Source organism: Schistocerca gregaria, chromosome 4, assembly GCF_023897955.1.
Source record: "Schistocerca gregaria isolate iqSchGreg1 chromosome 4, iqSchGreg1.2, whole genome shotgun sequence".
In the NCBI taxonomy this organism is placed as follows: domain Eukaryota; kingdom Metazoa; phylum Arthropoda; class Insecta; order Orthoptera; family Acrididae; genus Schistocerca; species Schistocerca gregaria.
This window is the reverse complement of record NC_064923.1, coordinates 122,735,700-122,750,717: the sequence shown is the minus strand read 5'-3', so window position 1 is coordinate 122,750,717 and position 15,018 is coordinate 122,735,700. Positions and strand designations below refer to the sequence as shown.

General features: G+C 37.4%; 1 protein-coding gene across 4 annotated transcripts in view; it reads right to left on the bottom strand.

Moving 5' to 3' along the window:
* Positions 1–15: 15 nt before the first annotated feature.
* Positions 16–15,018, bottom strand: part of LOC126266596 (alpha-1,3-mannosyl-glycoprotein 4-beta-N-acetylglucosaminyltransferase A) — a 705,207-nt gene continuing 690,204 nt past the window's right edge. For all 4 annotated transcript variants that reach the window (XM_049970912.1, XM_049970913.1, XM_049970914.1 and 1 more), the window contains 3 exons: positions 6,188–6,327; positions 4,818–4,933; positions 16–722 (listed from right to left, as the gene is read on the bottom strand). In XM_049970912.1, the coding sequence (XP_049826869.1) occupies positions 699–722; positions 4,818–4,933; positions 6,188–6,327 (280 nt within the window). In that variant the 3' untranslated portion in view covers positions 16–698. The remainder of the gene's footprint in view (positions 723–4,817; positions 4,934–6,187; positions 6,328–15,018) is intronic.

The following is a 15,018-nucleotide window of genomic DNA, read 5'->3' as shown; positions in this document are numbered from 1 at the left end:
AGTGAGTTGCTGAACTGTATATTAACCACTTTTATTACACCAAGCCAGTGAAAGATATACAAGTAAGAAAGCAGACAAATTTACTTATACTCTCAGCATAGCTGAAATGACAGAAGCTTTAATTGAGCAACGGTTTTTCATACTCATTTTCCATTTATCCATGAGGACTAAACACATGCCTTTCTTATTTATGGACTCAAGTATTGCAACAAAATTTTGCAGTGTGTACATAACTGGTCAGAAGTCAGTAAGATACAAACCATTAAGACATTGAAAAGAATAACAAAACGTGAAGTGTTCCACAAACTTTTTAAAACGTAATAGGCCACTGTAATTATTTTTCCTAAGGGTGTAACATCCAGCAGGAGAAAATACAAAAAGGTATAAAAAGCCAGTCACATTGTTCGCTTAGACGAATTCTATTGTCAGAACCAGTGAAGCCATTTAGAGTCCCACCACTCACCAGCTCATCTCAATACAGAGAAAGCTGAGCTGCTCACAGCCACACAACAAGTACAAAAATGAGTTAACATGTCTGTGTGTGCTGTATCTGTCAAAGACAGACTGTCTCAGGAGAAGAAAGTCATGAAGATCACTAGCTGAGCAAGGGCCGGCTACAGAGCTGTTGTGCTGCTGGTGCCGGGCTTCTCCAGACCCTGAGATGACCAACAGAAGCTGCGGTCCTTCCGACGCTTGTGTCAGCTGCCTGCCACCACGTGGATCTGCAACAAATGACATCAGTAATTAAAAAAAAAGCAAATGGTGTATCATTAAGCAAACTGTTTAATGTTAATTATGCTCTTATCTGGAACTAATTTGAAACAGTAAATTACCTTCTTACCTTCTTGTTAGGTGGTTTGTTTTCATGTGTGCAGAGGAGTTGAAAATTCCAGTGACAATATTTTACTGACCTAGTAGCCTTCAGAGGATGACGTGGGCAACCATCTTAAATGTGCTCTATTTATCTAATATAAAAGTTACAGCTTTAACTACAGTGCTGATCTTTTTCCATCCAGTTTATTGATTTTACCTTGAAAACAGACAACACACTGCTGCAACCAATGTTCTTTGCACTTCTTCCCCATTACTCTGAGAATATGGCTCAGGTAAAACACAATGATAAAGAATGAAGTGCACACACTGTTTTCAAAATCCTGCATCATTAGCATTATGAAATAGATCTTTCACCTTTGTTGTAATGAGTAGAATATATTCTGTGCCATTTTTCTTAAGAAAAATCTAAATTTTCCTCTTAGCTTCTCCATGTAACTTTTTCTACGGGCATTGTTGATTTATACTGCAATTGCACATGTACTGTTCTTCAAAAATCAATAAAAATTTTTTGACTGAACTTCACAGATTCTAAATTTTAGTCATCCTAATACTCTGTACATGAACACACACGAGAGACCTGTGCTTGCAATACCCAAGTTTGTCACAATACTCTGTTCAAAAATGGTACATACTTCGTCCAGTCACTTTGTGACCACTGCCTATGTTCGATGGCAATGTGTGATAACCACTCTTGTACAATGCATGACAAGGGACGCGGAAAACAGTGGCGTCATCATAATGCGGAAATGGATCAATTTATTATATGTCCGAAAGGGCATGATATTGGTTTCTGGGCCACAGTTGGAAGCATTTCCGAAACAGCTATGTTTGTAAAGTCTTGCATTTTGTAATCATCTTGCATGCCACTGAGGTTAAAGTATAAGGTCCATGGCAAAATGGACTATCCAAAACTGGCACCAAGGTAGCATTGTTGCACCACATGCCATATATGACAGGGGTGAACAACAGCTGTGCACATGTGTGGAGGCAAGTAGGTGTGCAACTGCTGAGCAACTGACCACCCAGATGACCCAAGGTTCTACTAACAATGTGTCGTCAATGATCGTTCATTAAATTTAGCTATGTATGAACCTCCACAGCAGGAGCTCGGTTCATGCACCCCTCCGTCTATGGTGACTGCTGTTCATTGACAGCAAAAGCTGGAATCTACATGTAAGTACTGGTTGGGCATCAATTCAGTGATGACACATGGCCTTTTCAGATGAATTATGTTTTATGCACCATCGAACAGATTGTTGTTGGTGTGTGTGGCATGAACTGTCTGAAATTAAACTAGGAAATAATGTTACGGTCTAGGCAATGTTTTTGTGAAATTCCCTTGGTGGCCTCATCATTCTGGAAGGCAAATTGAATTAACAGAAGCAAGCATCTATTCTTGGGGGGACCAGGTACAACTCTACTTACAATTTATCTATGAAACCACCTCAATTGTGCTGTTTGTACCATGGGTCCTCAAACAAGAAACCTAGTGCAGCTAATCATGGCACTTCAGTCAGCATGGTTCCACACCCGTGCTGATATCTTCCAGAACATCATTGACTCTCCTACTGCATGTCTTGCAGTGGTCTGTTTTGCCTAAAGTGGTTATTCAGGCTTTTGACAGGTGGTTACAATGTGAATGGGTAGTGTATAACTTGCCTGTACACCCAACAGTTCACTACCAGACACAATAAGAAAACACTCATTCATCATACGACACTTGGATTCTGACATGTTCACATATGCAGATGCATGGGAATAAAAGCACATGCACAAAAATTAGTAAAAAGAATGCATGCGCATTCATGTCCATATGTTGTCTTATTACGCAAGAAGCCAGCTATGTATCCCCTTCCTTGCCTGAGAGTTTGTGCTGTGCCTATTGTGGTGAAAAGGCAATGGAAAAATTAAACACAAAAGTGACAGTGGGTAAAGTATCTAACTGACAGATGTACGAGAAATTCAAAGTGACTGACATTTTGTTCGCAAATTTCAGAAGTTCACAGGGAGATCTTAGATTTTCTGTTCGGGAATCTGCAGCAATAACGCTGGCAATAACATTTCGTTATCTGGTAACCAGCAACATATATACCACTTTAAAATATTTATTTTGCATTCAAAACAAAGCATTTCAGTGATTATTCCTGAAACAGAGAAATATTTAACAGAGGTTCTTAGTCATTGTATAAAGGTTAATCAGCTTTCTGTTGTATTTTATAAAAAAATTTGTTTACAGACCTTTCTTTCATTGCATATAGATTAACATCCTTTAACTATATGAATTCAGTACTGTCACAGACCCAGCACCAATCAGAACAAAGGTTGCATCTACAAACACTTCATACTGCTATCTACAGCTATTCCTGCAAAGTGAAACTGTACAGAGTGACCTACTTAGTGGCACCACCACATTAACAGTACTCCAAAATCATCTCAGTTCTTTCCAAAAAAAACCTCTGAAAAGGAAGTTGCAAACTGGAGAGACACTAGTATTTTGATGTGTGTCAGCATTCTGAAGACTGGGAATTCTCTTTGACTCTAAATCATCCACCCATTTTTTTTTTACAACCTGTGGAAGTATGTGCTGAGAAATACACTTTTGGCATTATACTGTGCCAGACCTTAAAAAAAAAAAAAAAATGGGTATGCTCGTAAGACTTAGCATCAAAGCATCCCAATATCTCTCCACAAACTGTCAAGTGGAAGCGACCAGAGGACATTTCATTAAAAGCTGACTCGTTTCCATTTTTAAGTGGATCTACCCACTTACACATTTAAATTCGCTTAAATGGAATTAATGGTATCAGTGAGGATGAAATAAAATAAAATACAGGGAAATGAAGTGATAATTGTCAGATCCAGGTTTGAGTCCCAGTGTGGAATGTATTGTCATTTGTCACAATGTATTCAAAAATTTATCACACTTGTTCAGTTTTGGAACACTGGATGGAGGAAATAGTATAGTATTTATTCTCTCTTTTTCTTAATTGTATACTTTATGCATAGTGAGGGTTTTTTTCTGACTAACAGTTGGCTGTAACTTTTACATTTATACTCCATAAATCACAGTGTGGTGGAAAGTGGCAGGCACACAAGAGGTAGTCAAAAAGTTTCAATTGTACCTAAAGTATCAAGTGGTGACCATGAATCTTGGTGATAACAATAGTCCTCTTCTGCTCCCCCTTCAATGCAACATATTTTTCCCAATGATGGATGATTTGGCAGGGACCCTTATTGTAGAAGTTTGTATTTTATCTGTTGAGACAAATGTTCTGCATCAAAAATCACCATGTCATTCTGGCAATGTGTCTTTTTCTTTATCTGGGGAAAGAGGAAGTAGTCACTGGGAGGCAAGTCACAGGAATATAGGAGGGGGTGGGTGACAAAATTTGGTAACTCAAAGCACCAGCATATATGACTGTTCTGTGCAGATTACTGTGTCCTGTATAGGATGAACTAGGGGATGGTCATGGAGGAAAAACATCCCATTTGACAGTTTCCCCACAACACTTCATCTTGCCCTGCTTTGAGATACAAGTTCAACAAGATAGATCACAACATTCCAGTTGCACTGTAAGTGGGCAGGTAGATACCACGTTTATAGAATTATCTTTAGTCTTGTTCCATAGTCTTTATGAATGACTATGCATAACCACCACAAAGCAGCAAAACAATGAAGTTTTTAGCAGCAGTGGTTATACATGAAAATGTAATGTCATTTAGTTCAATATAGGACCCAGTAGACATTCTGGCCAGTTTAGTATTCATTTGTCACAAAGCTGCATACAGAGATAGAAAAAGCTTTATTTTTCTTAGAAGTAGATTAGCAATTTATGATCACAATAGTTCAACCAGAGAGTGGAATCAGTACTGAGAAACCATTCTTTAAAAAGGAGCTACCACTTCTAAAGCCATCTAGAAATCGTATCCTTTGCCCTTCATTTTCCTCCATGACTGGAGAGGCTCTACTACTTTGAACTTACCTCACTGAGGATGGCCCAGTTCTCACTGTCACTGTGCACGCTGAGGCGCAGGGTGCGGATTGGACCCAGCTGCGTGTTGACAGCACCCTCCGCCACACCCATACTATCGAACTGGCCTGCAAACAGTGTCAATTTCTCATTCGTGGAATGCAGTAATTGTATAAAAGAAAATTTGCAAACAAGTAATTTTTCAATTCTTTTGTTAAAAACTTTAGGTAAGAGCTTTACTTGGAAAGATGTAACAATTCAGATTCTTGAACAAAATTATAAGAGAAATAACCAGCTTTTAACGGCCTACCCAGACAGATCTTTGACACTATTTCTAATGTAAAGCCACTGTCTGCCTCCGAGCACTCACTGGTATTATAGTCTCAATCTCCAGCCAAGAAGGAGTAGAGGAATGGTAATGATAAGCTTTCTCCTATGAGGCACCTGTACTACATACAGTTTTTTAAGAAGATGCCAAAACATCCTTCATATATAAGCATTCGACAAGTTGCTGCTAACGTCACGAGGATAAGTAAAAAGTCATGTAAGGACAGGGAAATGAAGAGCAGGCAACAAAGTATTTTGGATGTGTGTGCCTCATCACAGTATGTGGAGGCTGGAAAGTGTTGATTGCTCTGTAAAGCAGGATAGGCAGCAAGCTGTGGAAGATCTGACGACAGCATACAATGCTGTCAGATGCACAAGTGTTTTGAAGCACATCATTTAGTGTACAATTTTGAACTTGGGGAATGAGAGCAGATGACACCTTACATGGTCCCATGCTTCTGCAACAAAAATTACAACAGCAGTGGGCACAGGGTCATTGAGATTGGACTTCAAGTCAATGGAAACTTGTATCCTGTATGGATGAATCCAGTTTCTTGTTACACTATGCACCCACAAACCACTAAAACACAATTTGTAGGCATTGTGAGAGCTGTGCATAGACATCTGGTGCCACATACCTCCAGAAACCCATCAAAAACCTGTCAGATCCATGCCACGCAGGACCACTGCTCTCTTGCATGCCACACTGTTAAAGCAGGTGGTCATGATTTTTTTTTTAGCTCACGTTGGAAGATGAACCATATGTAGCATTACTTGCAAAATAATATTCTAATTTACTTGTAAGTGCGTTACTATCCATGCCATTACATGTCTTTGATAAGTCTGACAATAAAAGGCATATTGAACACAAAGGCAATCTTAACTAATATTGTCCTTAATTAAGTTTAATTCAAATCGGTGCCATTTTGTTCTTATTATGCATTATTTTGAATGCACTCGTCATAAGCATTTGGAGTTTTAAGTAAATGCCTCACATTCCATTAGATTTTTCTGCAAAAGTGATAATTAGTAATTAATTAAAATCATCATCATACCAACAATAATATATCCATCAGATGTGGAATTGTAATCACTTTTGCTGAGGGTATTTTGACTAGATTCTGGTAGAACTTCTACAGACGTGTTGTAAAAACGGTCTGAGGGATGTTCTGCATTCCCACTTCTGAATAGGTATCTGAAACACAGGTAAGGTGCACTTTAGGGGTTTATAGATACAAATTCATCCATACATATGCATTTCAGCAAACAATCATTACATCAAATTCCCTGAAGAGATAAGAAGAAAAGAAAAACACTAGCTAGCATAATTTAACCATTTATCTGTGCCTGTGGTGCTGATCACAATATTCATAATAGATACTTATTTTGCAAGCCATTTGTGTACTTTTACTAGTGATTAACTGAAAAGTGGCCTGCAGTAATCAGCTGATATCACATTCACCACTATCTTTCTTCCATCTCTGAAATTTCTTGTCATGTATTTGTCACATAACTGCAAATACATCAGTGTATGTGAAGCCTAATGTATCCTCCTTAAAGCAGCAATTTTTAAAGAATTTGCATTTCTCATGGCCTAAGGAGAACCAGCAGGTTGAGAAATGCAAACCGTATGGATGATATTTTATAACTCAATCACGAATGAAGTCCCAATGAACATACATGACACTGAAGCTTGTTCTTTCTTCTAATGTGGCAACCAAAGTACAGAACGCTTGTCTCATAAATAATTATGCATTTTCATAACTTCACAGTAACCTATCTACAAATAAAGCAATAGCTGCTGGCAGGGTTTATGCCTCTGCAAGGGAAGTGTCAACAACCATCAAAATACACTGCAGCAATACTGCAACAATACTTGTTTGTAGCAACTCAGGGAAGATAATTTTTTTGCTGTCCTATTAGAAGTGTGATCAACTGACTTATTTTCTGGTAATATTATTTTTGTCTTTTAGGACCAAAACCTATGGTGGTACATCTATCACCATGACAGCTTTGTGAGGTATTAAAACTGGTGATAAAAGGATTTTGCACTTCACTTTTGAGACTGGATGTGTGTTGCTGTTACACGTAAAAAACTAACGAATAGTGTTTACTGTTTTTATTTTATGTTTTCTTTTACTTTATTTAAAAAATAATTGCTATTGATTTAATTAAAGCTTACTTACCGCAGTGTGAAAACAATCCTCAAAACTTTATCATACAATAATAGTATGAGCTAACACAGGTCACAATAATGTATATTGCAGAAGCAAATCAATGTGTTCTGAAAACAATAGTGATCCCATGACAAACAAACTGACTGTTGGAGCAGTTTTCATACACCTGGTGTGGTGTGCTACGAAAAGGTGTCAGGTGTAGACAGATGTGGTAAGATGTATCCCCAAAAGCTCTGGAACACCCCTAAGATCGTGGTAAGTATCTTTCCCAAGTACTACAAATGACAGATTAATTTTGTGGTAAGTATGCCTCCCAAGCCCCTTCCAGAAACTACTTTGGTGGTAACCATAGTTTTCAACAACCATTGAAACACCGTTGTTTGGTGGGATACTTCCCACAGTCCTGAAGACTGCATTTCACAACAAACAGAAACTATAGCTGGAACAGCAGATTGTCACTAGCTGCCAGGAGAATACAGAAGTAGTAACACACATTCCCTTAACTGCTGTAAAGAAATACATTTGGTGGGAAGTATATTCCCATGGCCCGCAAAAGGATTAACAGGTGTTAAGTTAGTTGTTATAGAAAGAGGAACACATACTTGACCCCCATTAAAAATTGGGCACACAGTGAACACTGGCAAATACTTTGTTGACATTTTCTATAATTTTACCAAGATATTGGACTGTCCAGATCTACATCTGCACTTCAGACAGACGTCCCCAAGATGACTGTCAGTTACAACTGCATATTACATATTATTGTGGCAATGAGCTATCCTGCAAGACAAGCCTATAGTACATCACTAAATGAAAATACGCTAAGTGGTGAACGGAATGTCATTTTTGTATATCAGAAAGAACAGTGGACATTAGACTGAATCAGTGGCACTTTTTGTTAGATTCCCCATGTGAAGATCTAAAATCCTTCCACATTGATAAGTTTGTTTTATTTTGTAACATTTGTTGTAACTTTACTGCAGATTATGCACTATGCTACTGCTCATTTAGTTGAGTCCACCATTTCAGAGTAATCTCTGCCTGCTGGCAATGCATTCCAATATTGCGATAATTGTAGTTTCATGCGCCTGCATTGTGTAGCACAGTAGTTGCAGTATGGAGTTTGCTAGAGTGTGCCATTGGTCATCTGCACTCGCTGATGTGATGCTATTTATCCACACTGTGTTCCAAATGGTGTGAAGCTTCAGTGTGAAAACAATTTATGTTGTATTGTGGCATACCAGACGTTGCCAGAACTGGCTGTAGCTAAGCTGCACAAAACGAGTGATGATTTTGGGAATAAACCATACTGTATCAGATTTGCTAATTGTTTTCAATCCAATCCATCATTGTCCACTTCCTGAAAATCACCAGCAAAAGAAAATGGATCATTGAATATAAGAAGAGAGAGGTAGCATCATATAATACAAGGCACCATCGACATATTGCCTTATATGAGGTATGCCCACAAAGCAAGTTCATTTGGTTGTATAAAACAAACATGTACAGAAACAAACGAAATATTTATTGTACAAAAATCTATAACTGTTAAACTACTTTTCTACATAGCTTCTGAAATTTTGTAGGCACTTGTCATAGTGTGGCACAAGTTTTTGTATGCCTTCTTCACAGAAGGTTGCCACCTGTGAATGCAACTATGTGGTAACATGTTCTTTCAGCTCGTCATCATCATTGAAGTGTTTACCACCAAGGACAGATTTTAGGTGTAAGAAGAGATGAAAGTCGCTAGGAGTGAGGTCCGGGCGGTAAGGGGGATGATCAAATGCGTCCCAGTGAAATTTCCATAAGAGTTGTTTGGTCACATTCGCCGTGTGAGGTTGGGCACTATCGTGGAGGGGCGGGCAGGGAGGGGGGGGGGGGGGGGGTGGGGGGAAGGGAGAGAGATAACAACACCTTTTAACAGTAATCCTCTGGGCTTGTTCTGTATTGCACGACAATTTCTTGTCAAAAACTGAAGTGAACTGCCCATCCATTGTTTCTTGTGTTGTTGAGTAAGAATTTTGGGTGCCCAGTGTGAGCAAAGTTTTTGAAATTTCAGTTATTCAGTAACAATTTCATCCATTAGCGATCGTGAGATTTGTAAATTATAGATTGCAGCAATCAGTGGTCCTTGCTTAAATCTTATTATTCAGATCTAGATTTCAGCTCGCAGTTAGCCATTCTCAATGCATTATTATTTTTGCTCAAAGCATGTAAGTCTCTGTTGACCGGGCTTCACCCACAGTTCATTGAATACTACCCATACTAGTATTCAATACTAGTATCCAATACTAGTATTCAATGAACTGTGGGTGAAGCCCGATTAACAAGGACTTGCACACTTTGAGCAAAAATAATAGTGCATTGAGAATGGCTAGCTTATAGCTGAAATGTAGATCTGCATAATAAAATTTAAGCAAGGATGACTGATTGCTGCAATTGGTAATTTAAAAGTCAATATAACAGTCGCTGCATGCAACCGCTTTCCAAATGGAAGGTAACCTGATTGTGAGATTTGTGGAACTTCCATAGAAAGGGCACTAAGTGTAAACTTACGGTTGTGGTTAATCTCCTCTTCAATTGTGTGAACCAGTTCATCAGTAACCACAGTTGGGGATCCACTTCATTCTTCATCGTGCACTTTACCACATCCTTCATTGAAAAGTCTTACCCTCCTTCTGACCATTGAATCACTCATAGCATTTTGTCTGTAAACCTCACAAATTTGCTGATGAATTTCCTTTGGTTTAACTTTCTTTGCATTTAGAAAACTAATCACAGATCTGATTTCACACACAGCGGCATTTTCAATTACGGCTGACATTATAAAGAAGCACACGTCGGCAGCAGGAATCTGAAAATGGCGTACAGGTCCTCTCCTTGCAACAAAGTAACTGCTGCGCATGCTTGGAACTGCGATCGTAGCACTGCCGCAGATGGAAATAGAAACTGAACTAACTTTTTTGATGACCCTCGTATATGGTGACCATATCCTGAAATCTTAAATGTGAAGTTTTCAATGGTGCCCAAATTTTCAAGTAACACTGACCAGGAAAAAATATATAGACAGAATTCAAACTGTAGAGAAAACTAAAAATTTAAGTTCAAATCTGAATAAATGTTAAATCGCAAGAGGCAATGATAGACAACTATCATGTTGATAATGTACAAAGGGTGGACTTCGTAATGCAATTTTTCAAAGACACCTGTACACAGACAAACGCAAATAATCAAAAAATGAGGGCAGATAATCAATGTTTGTGTCAAAAATTGAAGGCAAATAGTCATAAATTGATAATAGATTTGGATGAATTATTAGGTGGAAAAGCAAGATATATTTGTAATGACATGAAGGATAAGTTCAACAAATTTACGAAATTTAGTGAGTTGCTCAACATGCAACAGCTCTTATTTCATACAAGGTTCACACACTGTCAACAGACAGCAGCAGATAGTAAACCCTCAGCAAGAAACCGTCAAAGAAGTTCTAAATGAACAGTGAAGTAACAAATAATGGAGTTTTTCATGCTAAGGATGCATGCTAACAGAATAAAAAAATGTGTAAGTATGACAGTGTGAAACAACAATTTTCATATTAAGAAATGGAAAGTGCATGAACTGGAAGAAACATGAAGTTAACGATCTGCAACTTGCCAGTTGATACAAATGTAATCCAAAATAAAGCAGAAATGCTAATGCAAAGAAAACAGTGGCACAGACTGTTGCACGAACAGTATCATCAATAATTTGCTTGTTCACAAACAGTTTAAGGAATTTGTCCCATGTGAACAATTACATCCAATCAATTTCATAAAAAAGTGTAGAGTTACTCTTCTGTGCATTCAGAATGAGCCTGGAGTCTCAATCAGATGGAATCTGAACTTGTGAGGAAAAAGAAACACCAAAGCAGAAGAAAAACAGCTTAATATGGGAAAGAAACATGTTTCAGATGAACAGAAAGCAAAAACAGAATTGGGGCAAACAAATGGGAAGAAAAGAGGTGCAAAAGAAAACAAAGGGGGAAAAAATTAGTATTGTCACAATGTGGACAACAGCAATTCTGATTCGACAGCTTTTGCATCTCGCAGATTGGTTGAGTACTTTTTCCCAGTGATTTCGAGAAGGGAACTGGTTGAGCATGCTTCCTGCAATTTGGTTAATAAATTTTCTATCAGTACCTGAGAACCTGCATATAAACACCTTTGGTGCACGAAAAAATTTTCTTATGGATGATGACAACAAGCAGTAGATTGTGTATATAAAATTACCCAATCACACCTTTGAACTGTATCACACTTCACACTAATTTACATGTGACTAATAGTCTCACATTTTATGATATAGCATCACTAGTTTGGCCTACCGCGAACAATGATAAACAGTTTGTTTACTGAGGTGGCACAATGTGAATGTCCATTAAATGTGACTAAGCAAGCCTGTCCGATTCTTTACAAAGCTGTTTACTCATGACTGTAGTGACTGAGATGAAACATTGTGACCGGAAGTGTATTTTCATCTGAATTTTTCAAATTATGAGGTATTTATGTACAAATATTTATTTGTAAATAAAATAGATTCCACATGGGAAAAATATATTAAAAACAAAGATTCCAAGACTTACCAAGCGAGAAAGTGCCGGTAGATAGGCACAATAAATAAAACACACACACACACACACACACACACACACACACACACACACACAGACTTTTTTCCCCCTAAGGGAAGTCTTTCCGCTCCCGGGATTGGAATGACTCCTTACCCTCTCCCTTAAAACCCACATCCTTTCGTCTTTCCCCCTTTCCCGAAGAAGCAACCGTCGGTTGCGAAAGCTAGAAATTCTGTGTGTGTGTTTGTGCGTTTTATTTATTGTGCCTATCTACCGGCACTTTCCCGCTTGGTAAGCCTTGGAATCTTTGTTTTTAATATATTTTTCCCATGTGGAAGTTTCTTTCTATTTTATTTACAAATATTTATTTACCTAGGTAAACCATGCTCAGCAAATCTAGCTCCAATATTCTAAAACTTATGTATACTCTTTATTAATTATATGATTACTCATGTTACATGACTTTAAAATTAGTTGATGTTTGTCCAACACAATAATACACATTTTTATGAACCCAATGAATCTTGCTTAGAGAGTGACTAGCAATAACAAGAAAGACTGGGATGTGCTAATTTAAAGGTTATTAATTTCTTCTGTAAAAGACATTCAATTGCAACCAGTAAAAGGTGGGCTAGTTTCTTTTATATACAATATAATTTTACTAATTGTATTAGTTGAATAACATTTCTTAAAATGTCAAATAAGTGATTTGTTTTTGTGAAGAAATGGTTAGGGATTTCACACTAAAAAGTGCCTGTTGATTAATAGTGATATTCACAGTAATTTTATAATTCTACTACAGGGGGTAAGAAACAGAGTGAAAAGTTGTTAACGATTTTGCAGGGTTGGTCGAGCCGAGAAATAATGAAGAAAAAAATTTGATATGTTCCACTATTTTTGAATTAATTAGCACTGGAAGTAGCCAGTCAGGACATTGCACATGCAAATTCAAGCATCCCACCAGCTACAGTTAATGTCAGTTGTCCTCATAGTGTAAGTGATAACCCATAAAACTGCTCAGCTTTTGGCTTGGGTTCGATCCTTTCCACCGTGTCATGTCCAATTTCTGTATTATTTTCTTATTTGCTATTAGGAAACCAAATGAACACATTTGTTGACACCATCTGTTACGGGCTACTTGTTTCTGTGCATGCAATGGCCTCGTTGGCTATGTTCATTGCTAATTAACTCTGAAATGATGCAACATATCAAATTTTTTCTGAACGATTTTTGCTCAGCACAACCTACCTTGCAGCACTGTTACAAACTTTTCATACTGTTTCTGACCACCCCGTATAATGGACATATTCTTTAAATAATTTTTTTTTTGTCTTTTGCACGGATATTTTCTTTAACATTGTATGTTAGACTTTTCTATTAATGTCATAGGTACTTATTCTTTGAAAGTATGTTTTCACCTTATGACATTAGTGTGTATAATTTATGCACCTATTGATTTACCATAGTGTATATTTAAGTACCGTTTCTTTCCTAACTACTGGAACCTTTTTTTATTGATGTATTTCATAATGTAACTTTATAGCATCATAAATTTCCTTGCAAAATTTATTTTTTTGAGCTCTGGGCATCTGCTAGGACCCACTGTGATATTTGTCGTAAGTTTATTGATTAGCTTCATTGGAGATTATGCCATTATGTTGCTGTGGCTACTGCTGGTTTAGCCCAATCATAATTTCTAGTTATTTTGCTTGCTGACAACACATTCTCAAATTGAGATTGTTGTTGCTTAGTGCATGTGCGTTTTGTGGCCTAATTGTTGCAGTGCAGAGTTGGCTAGAGTTTCATTGGTTGACCTCATTCACTTATGTTTTTACAGGCTAATTATCCACACCAAATGCCATAAAGTTTGTGTGTGGAGTGACTGATGTTGTATTGTGGCATACAGGTTGGGTCTAGTTAAAGTTTTTGAAGTGAGTGATGAGTTTAGGAATAAACTGTACAGTTTGTGAGTCACTAATAATTTTTCTCAATCAAATCAGTCATTGTCTACTTCCTAAGAAGTACCAGCAAAAGAAACTACATAGCTAGATCACCGAATATAAGATGAAAGAGGCAATATCACTGAATGCAAGGCACCACCGACACATCTTTTACCCAAACTACATTTGCTGAATGAAGTATCATAAATTTATGAGTTCTGTTCATGAAGTTTGATACGCTATCTTTTAAGTACATAACTAATTCTATAAAATCTCTCATCTTACAAGATGATGTAATTTGCATTGCCATATGCTTTGGAGAGGGCAAAAAGATACTGTTGCAGTATTGTTAACTAAACTTTTAAAATTTTGAGAATGTACAAATCAATAGCACTCTAGCTGAGCAAACATTAAAAACTACAAATTGTCATTTAATAAGTATACTGTTATTGCCAAATCAGAACTATTCTTGAGTACATTATAATCACAAAAACCTCATAACATGCCAACAATGATGCTATTAAAACCCACCCAGATAGGCTAGCATGTCAAGGAGCAGCTTCTTGGGTTTGGGAAGGCGAGCCTGCCCTGTATTGAATCCGCTTTGCAGATTAATGACAAGGGCTGATAAGCCAGACACCATGGATGTGGATTTTTGGTGGTTTCCCACATGCAACTAGATGAACTGGTACCCATGTCCCACCTCATATACATTCTACACCAACATTTAAAAAATGTTCCGACACTAACATTGTGTTTACTCTAGATGCAGATAGATGGGGTATAAAAATTCCATTTCTGGGGGGACTGGTAGCATCAGAAAGGGAATCTGGTCACCAGCTGACACACACATTGTTAAACCCTGTGCAACATGCCAATCCCAAGGAGATAAGAGGAAGAAGAAGAATAATGATGAAGCTATTAACATTACTATTGTCACTTTTTGTAAGGGCATTAACAATTGCCTATTTTAGTATACCTATAATAAAATGCCATTAGTTACCAATTCATTACGTATTTCAGAAAGGACAATAGTTGGTATGTGAGGACAATAAATATGATCATACATTCAATATAGCTTTTAATTTTGAGAGAATTTCTAATGTTCTCCATTTTAGAAGGGAAAAAGTTCCAACTTGTCAAATTTTACTGTTGTTGCT